Source organism: Gorilla gorilla, chromosome 8 (assembly GCF_029281585.2).
Source record: "Gorilla gorilla gorilla isolate KB3781 chromosome 8, NHGRI_mGorGor1-v2.1_pri, whole genome shotgun sequence".
In the NCBI taxonomy this organism is placed as follows: Eukaryota; Metazoa; Chordata; class Mammalia; order Primates; family Hominidae; genus Gorilla; species Gorilla gorilla.
The window spans coordinates 101,766,912-101,783,852 of NC_073232.2; the positions used below are offsets into that span (position 1 = coordinate 101,766,912).

Genomic DNA, 16,941 nt, shown 5'->3' on the forward strand with positions numbered 1-16,941 from the left:
ACTCCTAACTGAGAAAGCCTGACTTTGGTAATGTGGAAAGCAGACAATGGAACTAGCTCACTTTTGGGACAAAATATGCTCCCCAATTCACCCCCTCAACCCTAAATGCTCCCCAAAAGAAGCCTGGATCAATCAACAGCAAATTAAACCACTGAGCCTGAAAGTAGTGGTTTTGATAGATCCTCTTGGGAAAACTGTTGGAAATCTCCAATCTAGAATCTTCCTTCAATATTGATTAGAAGCCTGAAGCATAATCCAAAGGATTTTATCTGTCCAAGGGAGCGTCGGTTTCCCAACAGCTTCTTGAACCCACATAAGATGATCCAAGTAGGCACAGGGGAAGGACACAGGGCTTCAGCATCAGCAGCATCCCAGTTTTACAGGATTTCACACTAGAGGATACTGAGCTGTGGGAACTGGTGCCTCAGTTTCCACATCTACAAAACGATAATAATAGAGGTCACTATGGGGATTAAATTCGACAATGACAATGCATAGGAAGTGCCTGGCATAATAGCTCACACATTGGAAGAACTCAATAAAGACTTCTGGTTTTTGTAAATCATTTGATTACTTAACACATCTTAAAATGCTGACCACATCTTAGCATGATCCAGACAGGCCCACTCACCATCCAGTCCAAACCTCTTGTCCAAGGGAATAATGTCTTTCCAAACACAGGACAATAAATTCATTTTATTTTGCTTTTGAAATAAGAAAATATTAGCATAAATATTTCATCTATTAATGAAATTACAATCTGAACAAAAAGCCCAATCATACAGTGTATCTACAAAGTTAGATAATGTCTTCTGATTTTCTACTCAGATAATTCCAAAGTAGAGCTTACAGTAGTAGAAAGAAATATTTAAGATGTAAAATTATCCCACTATAATTTTGTTCTTGATTCCACAAAATACATCATTCCCATGAATTTCTCAGTTTTGAAATAAACAGTATAGACACATGGAACATTAACACTAAAATTCTGTGTAGAAATGTAAAATAGTAGACCTTAAGATGTACATTTTTCTTACTGATTTTCTAAAAATGCTGCCTCAAAAGGGAAAGTAAAATGCAAATCTATGCATGTATAAAGTCAAATCTCCCAAATGTTTTTATACAAAATCTTTAAAATTTCTGATCACTATGCTCATTTTTCATAAATACTTGTAATACTTCACAGAAATTATATTGCAGAACCACATAAACAAAATTTTGTTGTGATCATGATAAAAAATATGTATAAGAATATTTGTAACTATTCATATTTTTAAACATCTTTAGGCTTGAAAATTCAAGAAATGATATTTAGGGCATTCCAAACAGATATAACTTCATATTAACTTTGACATTTTACAGATATCTTCCAATTTTTTTTTTTTTTTTTTTGAGATGGAGTCTTGCTCTGTCGCCCAGGGTGGAGTACAGTGGCATGATTTTGGCTCACTGCAACCTCCACCTCCTGGGTTCAAGCGATTGTCCGGCCTCAGCCTCCCGAGTAGCTGGGACTACAGGCGCCCGCCACCACGCCCGGCTAATTTTTTGCATTTTTAGTAGAGACGGAGTTTCACGATGTTAGCCAGGATGGTCTTGATCTCCTGACCTCATGATCCACCCGCCTCAGCCTCCCAAAGTGCTGGGATTAAAGGCGTGAGCGACCATGCCCAGTCCCAAATATTTTTAAAATTGCAAATGACAAAGTCAATGGGGTTCAAAACTAAATTCTTAAACTAAGTAAGGAGATAACAGATAACATTTAAATTTGTCTTTGGAAAACAACTATGAAATATTACCATTTTCTCCTATCAGTTCAAGTCAGTATTTCATTCTGAAAGCAATGTATTAACATGTGATTTTATGAAATATAATCAAGGTATAGGCAAGCTCTCTTGCTGAGCATACACATCAATTCAGGATCATCCTCATTGCTGTTTTTTTTTTTCCCCAGCACTTGTGAGGCCTTGTAGGGGACAGTGGATTAAATAGCCTTCAGGGTCAAAACAGTTCCTTGACATTTGGATTTTAAACTCCTGGTAATCAAAATTGATTGCATAATTTACTCCTATTACAGGTGTGACACACTGTGAGATTCAGGATTATAATTCTTTGGACTTAAAATGGTTGGAAACAAGCTGGGGGATCTGGACTTTTTCTTCCCTCCATGCCTTCTCTCTTCAATCTGAAGACTCAGAAATTATCCCAAACCATAGAAAAGTGGAGTATTTGAGAATGAATAAACTTATAATCCAATGAGTAGATTTCTAATTATTATCCATAAAGAGATGAAGAGCAGTGGACAGTGGAACAAGAATTAACACAGGGAGAAAGGAATCTCACCTTTAGAATATCTCTAGGATAATATTTTTCAGACAACTGACCCCCTCCAATCCTCTTTTGGGTAATGATAAAACTAAATGTCTGATCTGCAAAGAAAACTCTCACCAGAGACCTGCTGATTCAAGAATTCAGTTCCTGCCCAATTGGAATACTGCCAACATTTTTCCAACCTAACAGGAATGCGTCTGCAGTCTAAGTAAGAGCTTCTTCTCTGAAGGTAAAAAACGGGAAGTTCTGGTGTTGTTGTCATTTCAGGTAAGATTGAGAGGTTGTCCTTGTGACTGAGTGTGTTCTGCTAAATTTAGAGTAAGTATTATATGTGATGGTAACAAAGGTGAGAGCCTGGAACCCGGTCTTAGGAAAAGAGCTTTCGGTTTCCAGTGGACAATTTCAAATGGATCTTACCAGATGCCCTTTAAGATCTATTCCAACCATGGCATTCCATGATTATTTGGATTCTCATAGTGGTGTCTACCCTTGGGCAGAGGCAAGGGCTGGCTGGAAGACTAAGAGAAAAAAAAATAAGAGTTTCTTTCTATATTAATCACCACTTTTTGAAGAATCTCAAGTATTCTTTAACAATCCCAAGTAAAACCCTAATGAGAAACTCCACCATGAAAAAGTATGGCATCTTCACTCTTCACCACCACACCCAAGCTGACCTCCCTTCTCTAACCAGAACAAGGTAAGCAAAGCTACACATTAATGTTTCCATTTTCTTTCTGAGGAGGGAACATGAAGGGCCTGAGACTGGAACAAAGCTGCTGCCCAGTGTCATCTGCTTTGGTTATGCTTTGAAATTATCTCTAATTACAGCTAATTATATCAGCTGTGTCCTTACATTTCTTACAGAGCTATGCCCATTGACCAAAAGATACGAGTTCAGTTATGAGTACAAATCCCAAATGAGAAGGCTCTGGGCTAGTCCAGCTTTCCTTATTATGTGCTATTTTCCCTTATAAATGTTAATATGTTAACAAAACAATAATAATAATTTCCTTGGAAGGCAATCCTTCTGCCAAAATAAAAAGTTTCAGAAACATAAAGAATCTGGTGGCCCCACCTCTCTCAAACCTGAAGATTCTGGGGCTCAAGGCCTTTGGTCATGTGAGGCTGTAGCCAGGCACTGCTGTAGCCACAGGATCCCCATGTTTCTGATCTAATTCTCTTGCCACAGAATAAGCCACTGATCCATTGGTCCATAGCTGCAGCTTAGGATCAGATTCTTTGGCAATGAACTGCAACTGGGTTTTTCTCATTCTCTTTATAAGTCTAGCAAAGCCAAGCAACACAGAACTAAATATCATTGAAAATCCACAGAGGAGGAATGCTGCAGTGTAGCTGCCGGTGGTATCTACCAGCCATCCTGTAACAAACAACAGCAAAATTATATTTTTGAGTTGAAAATTCAATTGCTTACCCACTCTCAAATTCTAATGATTTGTAAGGATAATAATAGATCGATAGCACCACCAATTGTAACTTTGAAACAAAAAGAGGTCACCTAAAAATATTGTGCAGCAACTGAAAAATACATTCTGTTTTCCAGGAAAACTTCTAGAGTGAATTGATTGTTGTTCTGTAAAGTGCTTGGAAGAGCATCATGTACTTAGTAGTCACAACGTAAATATTAGTTACTATTAACCCCATGAAATCTGGTAAAAAGATAAAAATAGCATCATTTAAATTATTAAGGTTGGAATAATTTACCTAGGGTGTTAAGAGAACATATTTGTACAAAATGCCAGTAGTATTCACAGCACCCATACACTATTTTGAGTAACATGACATGCTTCAAAGCAGTATCGCATTTTCAATTGGATTCAGTCATTGTACTCTATCCAGTTTGAAAATCAGAACTTTCAGCTATTTTAGAAGTTGCAAATGCAAACTAGCTTTTTTTCTTTATCTCTTGTTGCAACAAATTAATCTCAATATCTATCTCAGCTCTAAATTTTGAGGAAAACCGGGCATATGATATGCAAAATAGGGGCCACAATGACAGAAAACCAGTGGAATAACATTATACTTCGTCAGGCAATTATTTTATAATTAACAAAGGTTTTTAAAATTCCTTCAAACTTTCCTTATCTGCCAAGAAAACCCACCAGAGAAGTATATGATTTCTTCTCTTACCCACTTCAGATCCATTCGTCAAAAATAGCATGTAGAAGTTGTTATAAGCCCCACAAAATTTCCTGAATTTAAACTGCTCTCAAATATTTTAGTTACTGTTTGATTTACTTGTGCAATTCTATCGCACCAAACAAAAAAGACTGAGTACACAGTTGTCATTTGAAAGGTAAATAAATAAGAAAATGATATAATAAGAATTAATCCTCGAATTCCCAGTAATGAGTATCATGTCTGATTTGCCAATGAAGGCCACAAACTGAACCCCAATTTCATTTGTGTCCTGTGACCTTTGATAGAATGACACTGTTTCTAAAGGTTGGTGAGCACTAAAATAAGCTATGAAAGGAGGATGTGGAACATTTTGGGGGCAGTTTTCAAAAATGGAGCATTAAACATAAAGATCTGTATCATGGAGTTCAAACTGAACAGGATTTTGTCATCTGCACCACTCAAGCGGCCACAATTTCCCCAGTTTGCTGTTTTTATTCCACCCCAATTGCTGGATTTGGAAATAGCCTGAAACTGTCTATTCACAATAATAGCTAATAGCAGAAACTCTGCCTTCCTCAAAAAAATTCCTGCCTTCTTTCTAGGCAAAGTTTTGGGTTATTTCTCTTTTGCCTGTCTTCAGAGAGCTTGTTCACTCTCTCAGTTTTAATTTAGGCAGATAATAATATGGAACAGTAATTTTCAATATTTACCTCGCATGAGCATCACAACAAAGCTGGTTGAAAACGCAGATTTCTGGAACTCATCCTCAACATTCAGATCACAGGTGGGAGTGTCAAAGAATCTGCATTTTTAACAAGGTCCCTAGGAGACTCTGATGCAGGTGGTGTAGACCACATGCTTTAGGAAGGAGAAACAGCTTCTGACCTGTTTACTCCTGTCTCTCCAGCATGATAAACACAATGCTAGTTACACATGCAATATGTATTTGTTGAATTACTTGTTTAATGCATACAATAAATATTTGTCAAATTGTTTAATCATGCTTCACTCTGTAGCATTTTAGAGTTTATAAAACATTCTATGTGCTTTATATGATGATTCCCAAATCTATATATAAACCAGGCCATCCATTAAAGCTCATATTTCATCTTTAAACAGCTCTATTGAGCATTTTTACCTGTATATTTCAGAAATCTCAACATATCTAAAAACCATATTCATTATTTTTCAGGCAAAGCCACTTTCTTGAATTTCCTTATTTTCTCAACCACGACATTATTTTCTAAGTCATCCTTGACTTCTTTCTCTCATTCACCTCTGTATGCTAAATTCTGCTGAATTTTGTTTTGAAAACTTCTTCCTTGCCCCCAGAGCTCATCTTTATTTCTGCTGCAGCAGCCCTAGCTCAGGCGTTTATCAGCTGCCTCCTAAACTATTAGAATGGAATCTTAGCTACCTCTCTCCTAAGTTACTAGATCAATTGCTAGATCACATTTTCTAACATATATACTTTACCATATTATCCTTTTACATAAAAACTTTAATACTATCCATAGTCTCTGAAGAATAGAGCCCAGTTCCTCTGTCTGGCACCCAAAACACTCCACTATGACACTGGCATTTATAATTTCAGCCTCATCACCCACTGCCCCCTGTTGGAATCCTGTTCTCCCCTGAGACTTCCCTCTGAATGCACCCTACTTATTTATAAGGCTGAACAACTGCTCCATCCCCCTGCTCCCATCATTAATATGGAAAGGAATCAAGACCCTAATTTGGGACTTATTCTTTCCAGGTAGGCTAAGGTTCTTACTTGGTTGGAAGAAGATTATAAAACAAGGATGTAGGTGGGACCATGATGGTTTTGGGGGCTCTTATACCCCTTTTCTCTTTCACTCTTCCCCAACTCTCTTGACAATCCTTCTCATTGACTGCATGTGGGTTTGCTGTTTTCAAATCAATATGCCAAAGAGAAAAGGTGGTTGGGGTTTCTCTCTGGAAACTTACCTGCGATGGGTGGGCTCACCAAGTATGGCACTGCATGAAGGAAGTATACCACACCAAGCGCTGATGACAAAGAGGTGGTCCCCACTATCTCTGTGGTCACTACTGGGATCAAAGTCACGTAGGCACCATCAAAGTAGCCAAAGGTACAAGAGAAAGGCACGAGCAGAGGGAGACTTTGAAGCATTGGGAGGCAGAGATAGCAGAGCCCATCCATTCCCACGGCAAAGAGGTAGCAAACATACTGGTAATTCTTCAGACACCTGTAGATTTGAAGAACAAGAATAAGTGCAGGAGGTACACATTCTGTAAAAGAGCTTTAGAGCCACGGCTATGCAGCAGTAAGCATTGCAGTTATTTACAGAGATGGCTTTCCCATTGTGTGTTATGTATGCTGTCTTCCTATCTTTCTTTTTTGCAAATGCAAGAATTCATCTCTCCAGGAAGCATGGTGTGGTAGAAAGAATATATACTTCAAAATTAGAAAGGTAGAATATTAAAACTAATCCTGCCACTCACTGCCTGCCTAACTCAATTTCTTTAGCTATAAAATGGAAAGGTTACTTATCTCACAGGGTTACTCTGAAAGTAGTCGTGAAATAAAATAGAAATAAAATGTAAAATGGAGTCTCCAATCTTTTGGCTTCCCTGGGCCACATTGGAAGAAGAATTGTCTTGGGCCACACATAAAATAAACTAACACTAATGATAGCTGATGAAAAAAAAGAAAGAAAGGAAAGGAAAGGAGGAAGGAAGGAAGGAAGGAAGGAAATAAGGAGAAAGAAAGAAAAGAAAGAAAGAAATAAAGAAAAAGAAAGAAAGAAAGAGAAAGAAAGAAAAAGAAAGAAAGAATGCATAAATCTCAAAATGTTGTAAGAAAGTTTACAAATTTGTGTTGGACCACATTCAAAGCCATCCCAGGCCACAGGCAGCCCATGTGCCGCAGGTTGGACAAGCTTGATGTAAAGGATCAGAAGGGTAATTTTCCTAGCAGTCTACCTTATTAGATGCTTTTAGGTATGCTATCCATTGGTATTTGGCATGTCATAGATCATAAATACTCAATAACCCAAGTGGTTACACAAAGGGGAAACTGTAATACAAAGACATTAAAATGATTTGCCAGAGATGATGGAGGTCTTGGACGAGGATGAAGTCTAATATATTTCAAGATTTCCCAAGTGGTATTCCCATTAATTTTCCTGATAACTCCAAACCCATTTATGATACCAATAATTTCAAAGAATCTGTATAATGTCAGCTCCAACAGCTTATGCTTTACGAACATTTTTCTACTCACAGCCTCATTTGAACGTCACAAAATAGTATAAGGTCAACAGGCAAATATTGCGCTGGCTCATTTTACAGATAGAGATCATTGTGAATCTGAGGGTTAGGTGACTTTCTGTAGGTCACAGGGTTAATAAGGAGCAAAGCCAGTGCAAGAACTTAGGTCTAGTATGCCTCAGAGTAGAGATGCCTCCATTAGACCTACACCTGTCTGCTTCTTGCTGAGTTATTTGATTGTGAAAATAGGTAATCTCTGCTCTTCTACTTCTTCTTTAACCATTAAAAATGTGGAATTAATACTAAATATCATATTCATAACACTGGAGAATGGCAGTTGGATCCTGATTAATTACCAAAAACATAATTTGTGAGAAGCTACATGATGGTATTAGCCCTGCAGGTCACATCTCAAGTGTGAATGGTTCATCATTTAGGAGAATATTAGTAGCCTGCACTCTTCAGTCCAAACAGATGAGCATTTGCTGAAGAAATTACTTGGTAGATTTCTTATAACTTTGGTTTCTAAGCCTACAATTACAAGGAAATTACTTGCAATTTGCATTGTCAAACATGAATATGTGGCTACAGACAATGTGTTATCATTGCACCTGGCCCTCCTGCCTAAACTGAATTCTGCTCCTTTTTCCATTGCCAGTCAGGACTGGTTCAAAAGAAACTAACACCACCACACCCAGCCAAAAGTTGTCTTGCTTGAGGACTGACTTGTCTTGGGATGGAATTAAATCTACCGCCAGAACTTGTAGTTACCCTAGGCTTCTGCAATTTAGACACATCTGGCCCATGACATCTTTTTGTACTACCTGTGAATTAAGAACGGTTTTTCTGTTTAAAAATGGTTGGAAAAATCAAAAGAACAATATTTTGTGACACATGAAAATTATAAGAGAAATTCACATTTCAGTGTGCATAAAGTCTTATTGGAACATAGCCACTCTCTTTTGTTTACATATTGTCTGTGGCTGTTTTGTACTATAATAGCAGAGTTGGGTAGTTATGATGAACACTTGGCCTACAAAGCCAAAAATGTTTACTATCTGTTCCTTTACAGAAAATTTTGCCAACCTCTGATCTAGAAGTACCAGCAAGGGAGATGCCTTCAGATACTGCAGACTTGTTAACATTATTCAGACCTAGGTACCCCACAGGGTAAGGGGCTGAGGAGAAACTCAAGGCTTAAAGTCCCCTGGTGGGGAACCAATTGTGGTTTCATGAATTTTACCTTCTGTCGGTCAGCCATCCAAATGTGATATTGCCAATAATGTCAATCACTCCAAGTATGGACATAAGAAAAGCAGCTTGCTGATGACTCACTCCAACACTCAAAGCATAAGGCACCAAGTACACAAAGAGAGGGCTGCAGCCATAAGCCATAAACAGAACGGAGACGGCTAACACAACAAAGTCTGACATGAGTAAAAAACTGTACTCTTGCTGCAAACAGCAACAGAGGCAAGTCTGTGCCCATTCTTTGGTCAAAGATGAATAGGGAGACACCTGCTTAATATCTTCTTTCTGAGTTCTACAGACATGGTTCTGCTCTGGAGTTGTGTGGTCCTCTTTAAGAGTAATTGGCCTCATCAAGGCACCACATACACAGAGATTCAAGACAAAGCCCCCAAGAATGAGTAAGGCTCCCCGCCAGGAAAACTGTTCAATAAGGAGCTGAACCACAGGAGCCAGGATGAAGGTGCCAATGCCACTTCCTGACATGGCGATACCATAAGCAAGGGCTTTCCGTCTGCTGAAGTACTTGCCAACCATGGCAATAGCTGGAGAGTAACAAAGTGCAAATCCAAGACCTGAGGATAAAGAGAACTCTATGAGTGCTGATGTACCATAAACAGCCAATGATATCTCAGAATACAATGATTTATATTAAAGAGAATCTGACCTCTCATTAAACCCTTTTAAAGCTGTTTTTACACCAAGCTTAAAATGAGTCTCCCCTCACCAGTCATTCACAATTTGGAAAATGTAGAATATATATGACTTTCTTTTTAGGGAGAACACCCTCAAGGAAATATGACTTCATAAACAAAATTAAATGAAGAACATAAAAATAATTACACAAACTAAATTGGAATTCACTAGAAAATCTGGATAATGCCAACCAAAGAAACTTATCACTTCCTCCATTTTTTAACTTAAATTATCCAGACAATTCCCTAAACTCTTCGCTGCCTATGAAGACACAACACTGACAATCTGCACCACTCTGGAATTTGGATTCAAATAGCATGTACAACTATGAAAATTCCAGGGTAATTTTACATAGTTGGGAAACATCATGCCAATTTTATATGTGAACATAGCAATGTATATTTTCATATATGTGAAAATATCTCTTAAGGTCAGCAGACAAATGTTGACACTCTAGAAAGCTTTTTAGAGACCTTCAACTTTTGGGCTGGGTGCAGTGGCTCATGCCTGTAATCCCAGCACTTTGGGATGCTGAGGCAGGCAGATCACTCGAGCTCAGGAGTTTGAGACTAGCCTGGGCAATATGGCAAAACCCCATCTCTGCAAAAAAAAATACAAAAATTAACCAGGTGTGGTGGCATGCACCTGTAGTCTTAGCTACTCAGGAGGCTGAAGGGGGAGGATGGCTTGAGCCCAAGAGACAGAGGTTGCAGCTGAGATTGCGCCACTGCACTCCAGCCTGAGGACCGAGCCAGATAGACCCTGTCTCAAAAAAAAAAAAAAAAAAAAAAAAAAAGATCAACTTCTATTACTTTTTAAGTGAAGAAAATCTGAGGGGCTGTGAGCCTGGATTTTATGGCAACTAGAATGTCAGAGAAGGAAAAAGAGAACCACCTTCAGAAGCTCCTGCTTCCAACTGCAGTGCACAGTATCCAGCAACCCAGAGTTGCCTGGACTGAGGGGTTTCTGGATGTGGGACTTCCAGTGTTAAAACCAGGACAGTGCCTGGTAAACAGGGATCCATTGGTCACCATAGCAGCAGTCAGGGTCTTTGGGTTACTAGGGGTGGGTGTACCTTCTTTAGCTAACATAGCCAAATTTATAGCCTCACTATAAGGTTACGTCCTTTATTGACCTTATTCACGCCACACCAATGGCACAATGCCCAGACAGGAGTTGGCACTACTCTCCACACCCCTTTGAGTGATGGGCAAACTCCCATTGCAGTCCCACAATCCTATGCAGTCTCTGTAAGAGTGATTTATTGAATGTACATGTTGCTTTTTTCCATGGGATTTATTATGATTTGCTAAAGTGATACTTCCACAGCATTGAGAAAGAATGTGTAGTATAAGAATATTCACAATAAAGGGCTTTTTTAAAATTAGAAACTCCCATTTATTGGACAGTAATATTCATTATAAAGCAGGAGCAACTCAGATTGACCGTCAATAGTATTTTAATGTCTTGGCAATGGCTGGAAGAATGACCATTGCTGAAAATTCATGTTGCCCTGGGTAATATCTTGTTTCTTCTGAGTACAGAATCTCAGCCATACACTAATTCCAAGGAGAAAGCTGCAGTTGCTTTGACCATCTGGCTGAATTACAGTGGAGATGCATTTTCATTAGGGTAATGTAATCTCATTTCCAGCTCTGTTTAACTGCTAGGTAGGTAGACATAAGCTAGGTCAACTAAATTATGCATCTAACAAAATGAATATTTTATGAATTACTTCTCTGTTGATGTGCTTGGAAACCCCTGGATGGAGTGGGGTGAGACAGGTGGTACAAAGTGCCCTTACCTGTAAGAACTCCCAGAGTGAGGTAGAGATGCTTCAGACTCGTGGCAAATGAGCTCAGGATGAGTCCAGTAGATGCAAGCAAGCCACCCAGCATGATTCCCACTTGACAGGATAAATGGTTACTGACAACACTCCCAAGTGGAGCTTCAAAAACAATAAGAAATAGGTTCAACAGAAAGGCCTTGAGGGCACTGTGAAAGGCTGTGATGTGGCATTGACAGAGGAGAGAACCTTTAAAGCATTGAGCCCACCCTATTAATTCTGCAGCTTTGGAAACTGAGGCCCAGAGAAAGGAAGTGATTGTCCATGGTCCCACAGATAATAAGCAGCAGGGCTGGAATAGAACTCAAGTCTCCTGACCTGCATTTCAGGGCTCAATCCTCTTCATTGTATTATAGTCATAATGGCAGGACGGTAGGGTGTTTTTTAAACAGTGGATCAACTTTCTCTAAATTACATGTCATTTGCACAGGGATGCTTACTATAGTGTTGATCATATATCATTAGCAATAATGTTGACAGTTAATTGCTGGAGAAAGAAAGTGGATAACACCATGTGACCAGCAGTGTTATGCAGTAAAAGACCAGGGAGAGAGATCATAGACAAATTCCACAATCTGGCCCAGTTTTCAGGCTTCAGCACACCCTGTGGTTGAGATATCAAAGCCCAGAAAATCTAAGAAAAATGCTTCATGCCCATGGTGACATTCTGGTTGGTCTCACTCGGTTTGTGGTTTACCAGTGCATCAGAATTACATTGACCTCAAGGCTCATAGAATATTAAGTAAAACCAGAGACCAAAATGGAACTGAAGTTCAGGGGTATATGGCATGGCCCAAGGTCACCAACAAGAGCACCTAACACCGAGTGTGAGGTTATTTCACGCCCTTACTCTTTGGGTCTCTCAGACTAATGGCAGGAGTGATGGGTGAGGAAGGCATGTGAATTTCCTTCTAAGGAAAAATTCATGCTGACATCAGTAACTCTTAGTAGCAAGATCAGAAGACCTGATTTTCCAGGTGTCTGAAGAGTATGATCATTTTTGTATCGATCAGACTGAAATTGGGGGTCAACTGTTACCTTCTCTGTTCATCACAGAGCAGATCTGTTCCCAGTGGGTGTCCCACATGTGATTCTGCAGACTCTCATCCATACTCTGAACTTTAATGTTCTAATATTATGTTACAAGGTGAGCAGGTAGATATATGGTAATTGTGTACAACAGGCCTCTTGGTCTTGCACAGAATTTAAATATGTTGCTTCTGACATAACCCTACTCAAAGCTTGACTGTGTGAACCATATTGACTGTGTGACCATATTGGTCACCTAAGATCATTTCCTCTTATTTGGGGGATTATGAATATCCTCCAAAAGATAGAAATGAGGGAAATTAGTCACCTTTATCCTCTGAGAAGACAAACATGGCTTCTTTGGTGTGCTGATGCAAATGCTGTGACTGGTAATGTGACCCTGAAAATCAAGTGGTTTCAAAAAAAAGACAAGCTCTATAACTCAAATATATGATTTTTTGATCCCTTAAGACCTTCTTCTTAGTTGAAAGAGTTGAGTTGATTTAGCCTTCTCATGAAACCTGCTTTTAGTCTTAGAACTGCTCTCAACTTCCTCCCAACCAAACAAATATTATACATTTCAGTACAATTTAACTGATTCATGAGTATATGAATTTTTTTTCCAAAAAGAAGTATGAGTCAGTGCCTAGAATGGAATAAAATGGTTATTATGAGTTACTGAATACAGGTATTATTTCCCTTTTGCCACTAAGACATGGCTTGAAGAGATGAAAATTTCCTAAAATACTCAGAACTCATTGAAATGAACGGATTAAGTGGGTCTAAGCTACAAACAATTTGATTTAATCTTAGAAACTCTCTAAGATATCAATTTAATAACGTGAGTTTGAAATTTATTTTAAACAAATGCCAGGTTTGTTGTCCTCTACTACACAGATGGAATGTTAATTCCATACATTTCTAGAACACCCTACATACCTTATATAACACTTTCAGAGTTCCTTGAATGAAATTACACCCATAATGAATATGTTTATCTCATGACGACATAATCCTATCCTTCCCCAATACTTCTCTAAGCATGAAGATTTATATATGAAAAAGATGAAATCCATGAGCCAAATGTCAAGCCCTCGGGGAAGGAACAGAATGCAATCCAAGACTTGAGATGTGATACAACACTGTTGGCACTTATGACTATGTAAAAATGGCTCATGGTACTATCAATAACTATTTACACAACTTGAGAATGAGAAGGCCATAGCATTTGGAAGAGAGAAGCCAAGCATATACTATAAATTGCTTCCAAAATCATGACAGGTTCTAGAATGCTCAGCATCCTATCTCTATATGGAAGAACCAAATCTTATGTGTTCTTTTGAGTGTATTATCTAACTGTTCTACCTGACATCAGCCAAGACCATTAATTACAAGAGCAAGTCTGGTTGGCTTTGGCTGAAGATAGGATTGATCTTTTCTTTATATTATATAGTCCTAGCCAGTTTTTAATGTAGCCCTTCCACTTAGGAAAACTAGTAATCGAAGTCAGTGGAACGTCATTGTCATATACAGTTCAAGAGTGGCCAGTAATTCCCTATCCTAGTAAGTAATACTCACCACAGAGCATGGTCACACAATCTACAATGGAATGGATCCATGCCGTTTGTGCATAATCCTGAGTGAAGTATGTCTGGAACTCCACAAAAAAAATTGAGATACATCTGAAAAATACAATGCAGGCATTTTATACAAAAAATGAATGAGCATGCATTTGAGCCAGAACTTGAAATATTTGGTTCAATTAGCTGCTCCTGTCTCCAAGGGTTTTAATTGCTAGACCATAATAAGTGGGAAATCAGAAGCTGACCATTTGGGCCATGCTGGATAACAAGAAGAACAAGTGTTCAACCACCACAGGGGCTACTAAAGCCAAGTAGATGTGAAAACCACTGTTCTAAGGAAGGTTTTATGGAAACAAAAGCAGGTCAGGAACATGGATTCTTATTTATTTTTGTATTTTGCTAACTTCTTCTGAGAGGTTATTATACAAATTAAGATTTGACAATAAAGAATTATATATCACCAGCAATGTCACCTCTAGGATTTATATAAAGGAAATAATCAGGTGATATTGATGATAGATAGATAGATAAAAGGATATATTCTGGAGAACTAGTTTAGTCTATAAAATTATATATATGTATATATAAAAGGATATATTCTGAGGGATATAATAATAATAGATATATAAGAGGATATATTCTGGAGAATAGCCAAATATCATAACCAATGTAACTGTTCATCAATAAACGACTGGCTAAATAAATTATGGCATATCAATAAAATAAAATAGTAAGTCTTAAAAATGATGATGTTGATCTGTATATATTGATTTGGAAATAAATTTGCAATATAATGTTAAGTAAAAAATAAGTTAGTTACCAAACAGTTCATATAGTAGGAACTTATTTTTGTAAAAACAGTTTATGTAAATAGAAAATTTCCTGGATGGCCGAATAGGAACAGCTCTGGTCTGCAGCTCCCAGCGTGATTGATGCAGAAGACGGGTGATTTCTGCATTTCCAACTGAGGTACCTGGTTCATCTCACTGGGACTCGTTGGACAGTGGGTGTAGCCCATGGAGGGGGAGCCAAAGCAGGGTGGGGCATTGCCTCACCCAGGAAGTGCAAGGGGTCAGGGGATTTCCCTTTCCTAGCTAAGGGAAGCTATGACATACTGTACTGGGAAAATTGGGACACTGCCACCTAAATACTATGCTTTTCCAATGGTCTTAGCAAACGGCACACCAGGAGATTTTATCCCGTGCCTAGCTCAGCAGGTCCTACGCCCACGGAGCCTTGCTCACTGCTAGCGCAGCAGTCCAAGATCAAACTGTGAGGCGGCAGCCTGGCTGCGGGAGGGGCATCTGCCATTGCTGAGGCTTGAGTAGGTAAACAAAGTGGCCAGGAAGCTCAAACTGGGTGGAGCCCACTGCAGCTCAACCAGACTTCACCTCTGGCGGAGGGCATAGCTGAACAAAAGGGAGCAGAAACTTCTGCAGACTTAAATGGCCCTGTCTGACAGCTCTGAAGAGAGCAGTGGTTCTCCCATCACAGTGTTTGAGCTCTGAGAATGGACAGATTGCCTCCTCAAGTGGGTCCCTGACCCCCGTGTAGCCTAACTGGGAGACACCTCCCCGTAGGGGCCAACTGACACCTCATAGAGCCAGGTGCCCCTCTCAGACAAAGCTTCCAGAGGAAGGATCAGGCAGCAATATTTGCTGTTCTGCAATATTTGCTGTTCTGCAGCCTCTGCTGGTGATACCAGGCAAACAGGGTCTGGAGTGGACCTCCAGCAAACTCCAACAGACCTGCAGCTGAGGGACCTGACTGTTAGAAGGAAAACTAACAAACAGAAAGGAATAACATCAACATCAACAAAAAGGACATCCACACCGAAACCCCATCTGTAGGTCACTAACATCAAAGACCAAAGGTAGATAAAACCACAAAGATGGGGAGAAACCAGAGCAGAAAAGCTGAAAATTCTAAAAACCAGAGCACTTCTCCTCCAAAGGATCACAGCTCCTCACTGGCGACGGAACAAAGCTGGACAGATAATGACTTTGACAAGTTGACAGAAGTAGGCTTCAGAAGGTCAGTACTAACAAACTTCTCTGAGCTAAAGGAGGATGTTCAAACCCATCGCAAGGAAGCTAAGAAACCTTGAAAAACGATTAGAGGAATGGCTAATTAGAATAAACAGCATAGAGAAGACCTTAAATGACCTGATGGAGCTGAAAACCATGGTATGAGAACTATGTGACGCATACACAAGCTTCAGTAGCCGATTTGATCAAGTGGAAGAAAGGGTATCAGTGATTGAAGATCAAATTAATGAAATGAAATGAGAAGAGAAGTTTAGAGAAAAAAGAGTAAAAAGAAATGAATAAAGCCTCCAAGAAATATGGGACTATGTGAAAAGACCAAATCTACATTTGATTGGTGTCCCTCAAACTGACTGGGAGAATGGAACCAAGCTGGAAAACACTCTTCAGGATATTATCCAGGAGAACTTCCCCAATCTAGTGAGGCAGGCCAACATTCAAATTCAGGAAATACAGAGAACACCACAAAGATACTCCTCGAGAAGAGCAACCCCAAGACACATGATTGTCAGATTCACCAATGTTGAAATGAAGGAAAAAATGTTAAGGGCAGCCAGAGAGAAAGGTCGGGTTACCCACAAAGGGAAACCCATCAGACTAACAGCAGATCTCTTGGCAGAAACCCTGCAAGCCAGAAGAGAGTGGGGGCCAATATTCAACATTCTTAAAGAAAAAGAATTTTCAACCCAGAATTTCATATCTGGCCAAACTAAGCTTCATAAGTGAAGGAGAAATAAAATCTTTCACACACAAGCAAATGCTGAGAGATTTTGTC

The 16,941-nt window shown here is 39.1% G+C and overlaps 1 protein-coding gene across 3 annotated transcripts in view; it reads right to left on the reverse strand.

Annotated features, from left to right (window-relative positions):
• Positions 1-681: 681 nt before the first annotated feature.
• The window catches only part of SLC16A12 (solute carrier family 16 member 12), a 109,258-nt gene continuing 92,998 nt past the window's right edge, over positions 682-16,941 (reverse strand). For all 3 annotated transcript variants that reach the window (XM_055353824.2, XM_019034315.4, XM_055353825.2), the window contains 5 exons: positions 14,117-14,220; positions 11,468-11,611; positions 8,963-9,542; positions 6,436-6,695; positions 682-3,706 (listed from right to left, as the gene is read on the reverse strand). In XM_055353824.2, coding sequence (XP_055209799.1) covers positions 3,444-3,706; positions 6,436-6,695; positions 8,963-9,542; positions 11,468-11,611; positions 14,117-14,220 — 1,351 coding nt within the window. In that variant the 3' untranslated portion in view covers positions 682-3,443. The remainder of the gene's footprint in view (positions 3,707-6,435; positions 6,696-8,962; positions 9,543-11,467; positions 11,612-14,116; positions 14,221-16,941) is intronic.